The 1342-nt window shown below is 35.5% G+C and overlaps 1 protein-coding gene across 1 annotated transcript; it reads left to right on the forward strand.

Annotated features, from left to right (window-relative positions):
- On the forward strand, positions 1–1342 carry PGSY75_0038000 (putative EMP1-like protein; the record flags this gene model as incomplete). Its single annotated transcript, XM_018783499.1, has 1 exon — positions 1–1342. A coding segment is annotated over one exon (1342 nt), but the record flags the coding sequence as incomplete, so codon positions are not given.

A 1342-nucleotide genomic window follows, 5' to 3' on the forward strand; every position in this document is an offset into this window, starting at 1 on the left:
TTGAAGGAGAAGTGTCCAACAGACACGTGCGGAGACACAAGTAAGCAACAAACGTGTAAAGAACAATGTGAAAAATATCAAAAATTTATTGAACCATGGAAAACTCAATATCTAAAACAGAGCAAAAAATATTTTAACATTAAAGGAATTATTCAAAATAGAAATGTGCCAACAAATGCATATGAATATTTACATTCACAATTAAAGGATCGTTGTAAAAACGGTGAATGTAATTGTATGAAAGACGAATCCAAGACTACCTCCTCAAACCATCGACATACTAAGATTGGTGGTAGCATTGATGGTTCTACTGGTAATCTCATATCTGAATCTCACGATACACATATGCCCGCATCATTCGACGATGAACCGGAAGACGTGAGAGAACAATGTAAGTGCGCATTGCCGCCGTCACCAACAACTCTACATAGTGGACCTGGTGGAGGAGGCCGTGGTGGCAATCCACAACCTGGGGGTTCTTCAGCTGGTACACCTGATGGAGGTATTACTGGAGGTGTTAGTGGCGGAGGATCACCACCATCTCCAACTTCACCATCACCTTCACCTTCAACACCAGGAACTAAACAAGATACAAAATCAGAAAAAAAATACATTCCTAAACCTAAAGATCCTTTGAATTGTGTAGACGAAGCAGCATATTATATAGGAAAAGAGGCAGAAAATGCTTTAGATGATGTGAAAAGTAAATTAAAGGGGAACATAGAACCTATTGATTCTACAAAAGAAAATAACAATTTTTCTACTAACAATAGTTGCGACCTCAAAATACCTTTTTTGTGCAAAAAATTTGGACGCAGAAAAAACCCATGTGGAAATAAAGGAGGAAATATTTTTAATGTAAATACTGAATGGCAATGTTACAGAAATTTAAGTCTTTATAAAGGAAAAAAAGGAGTATGTATACCTCCAAGAAGAGAACATATGTGCACAAAACCACTAGAATACATGAGAACAGGAAAATATTCTACCGAAGAATTATTGAAAGTATTATTGCATATTGCTGCTTATGAAGGAAAAGATATAAATGATCAATGGGAAAAAATAGAAGATGGGAAAAAAAAGAAGTACGAATTATGTGATGCTATGAAATACAGTTTCGCCGATCTAGGTGATATTGTAAGAGGAACTGATATGCTATTTCCAAAGGGTAGAGTTCCTGCTGTTGAAAAAAAATTGAAAGAAGTTTTTGAAAACATATATGAAAAATTGAAAAACAAAAATGACGTTATTACAAATAAATATCCCGATGTATCATCTTTCCGTTCCGCCTGGTGGGATGCAAATAGGAAACATGTTTGGGAAGCAATCACTTTTTTTGCTC

Source organism: Plasmodium gaboni (genome assembly GCF_001602025.1).
Source record: "Plasmodium gaboni strain SY75 chromosome Unknown, whole genome shotgun sequence".
Classification (NCBI taxonomy): Eukaryota; Apicomplexa; class Aconoidasida; order Haemosporida; family Plasmodiidae; genus Plasmodium; species Plasmodium gaboni.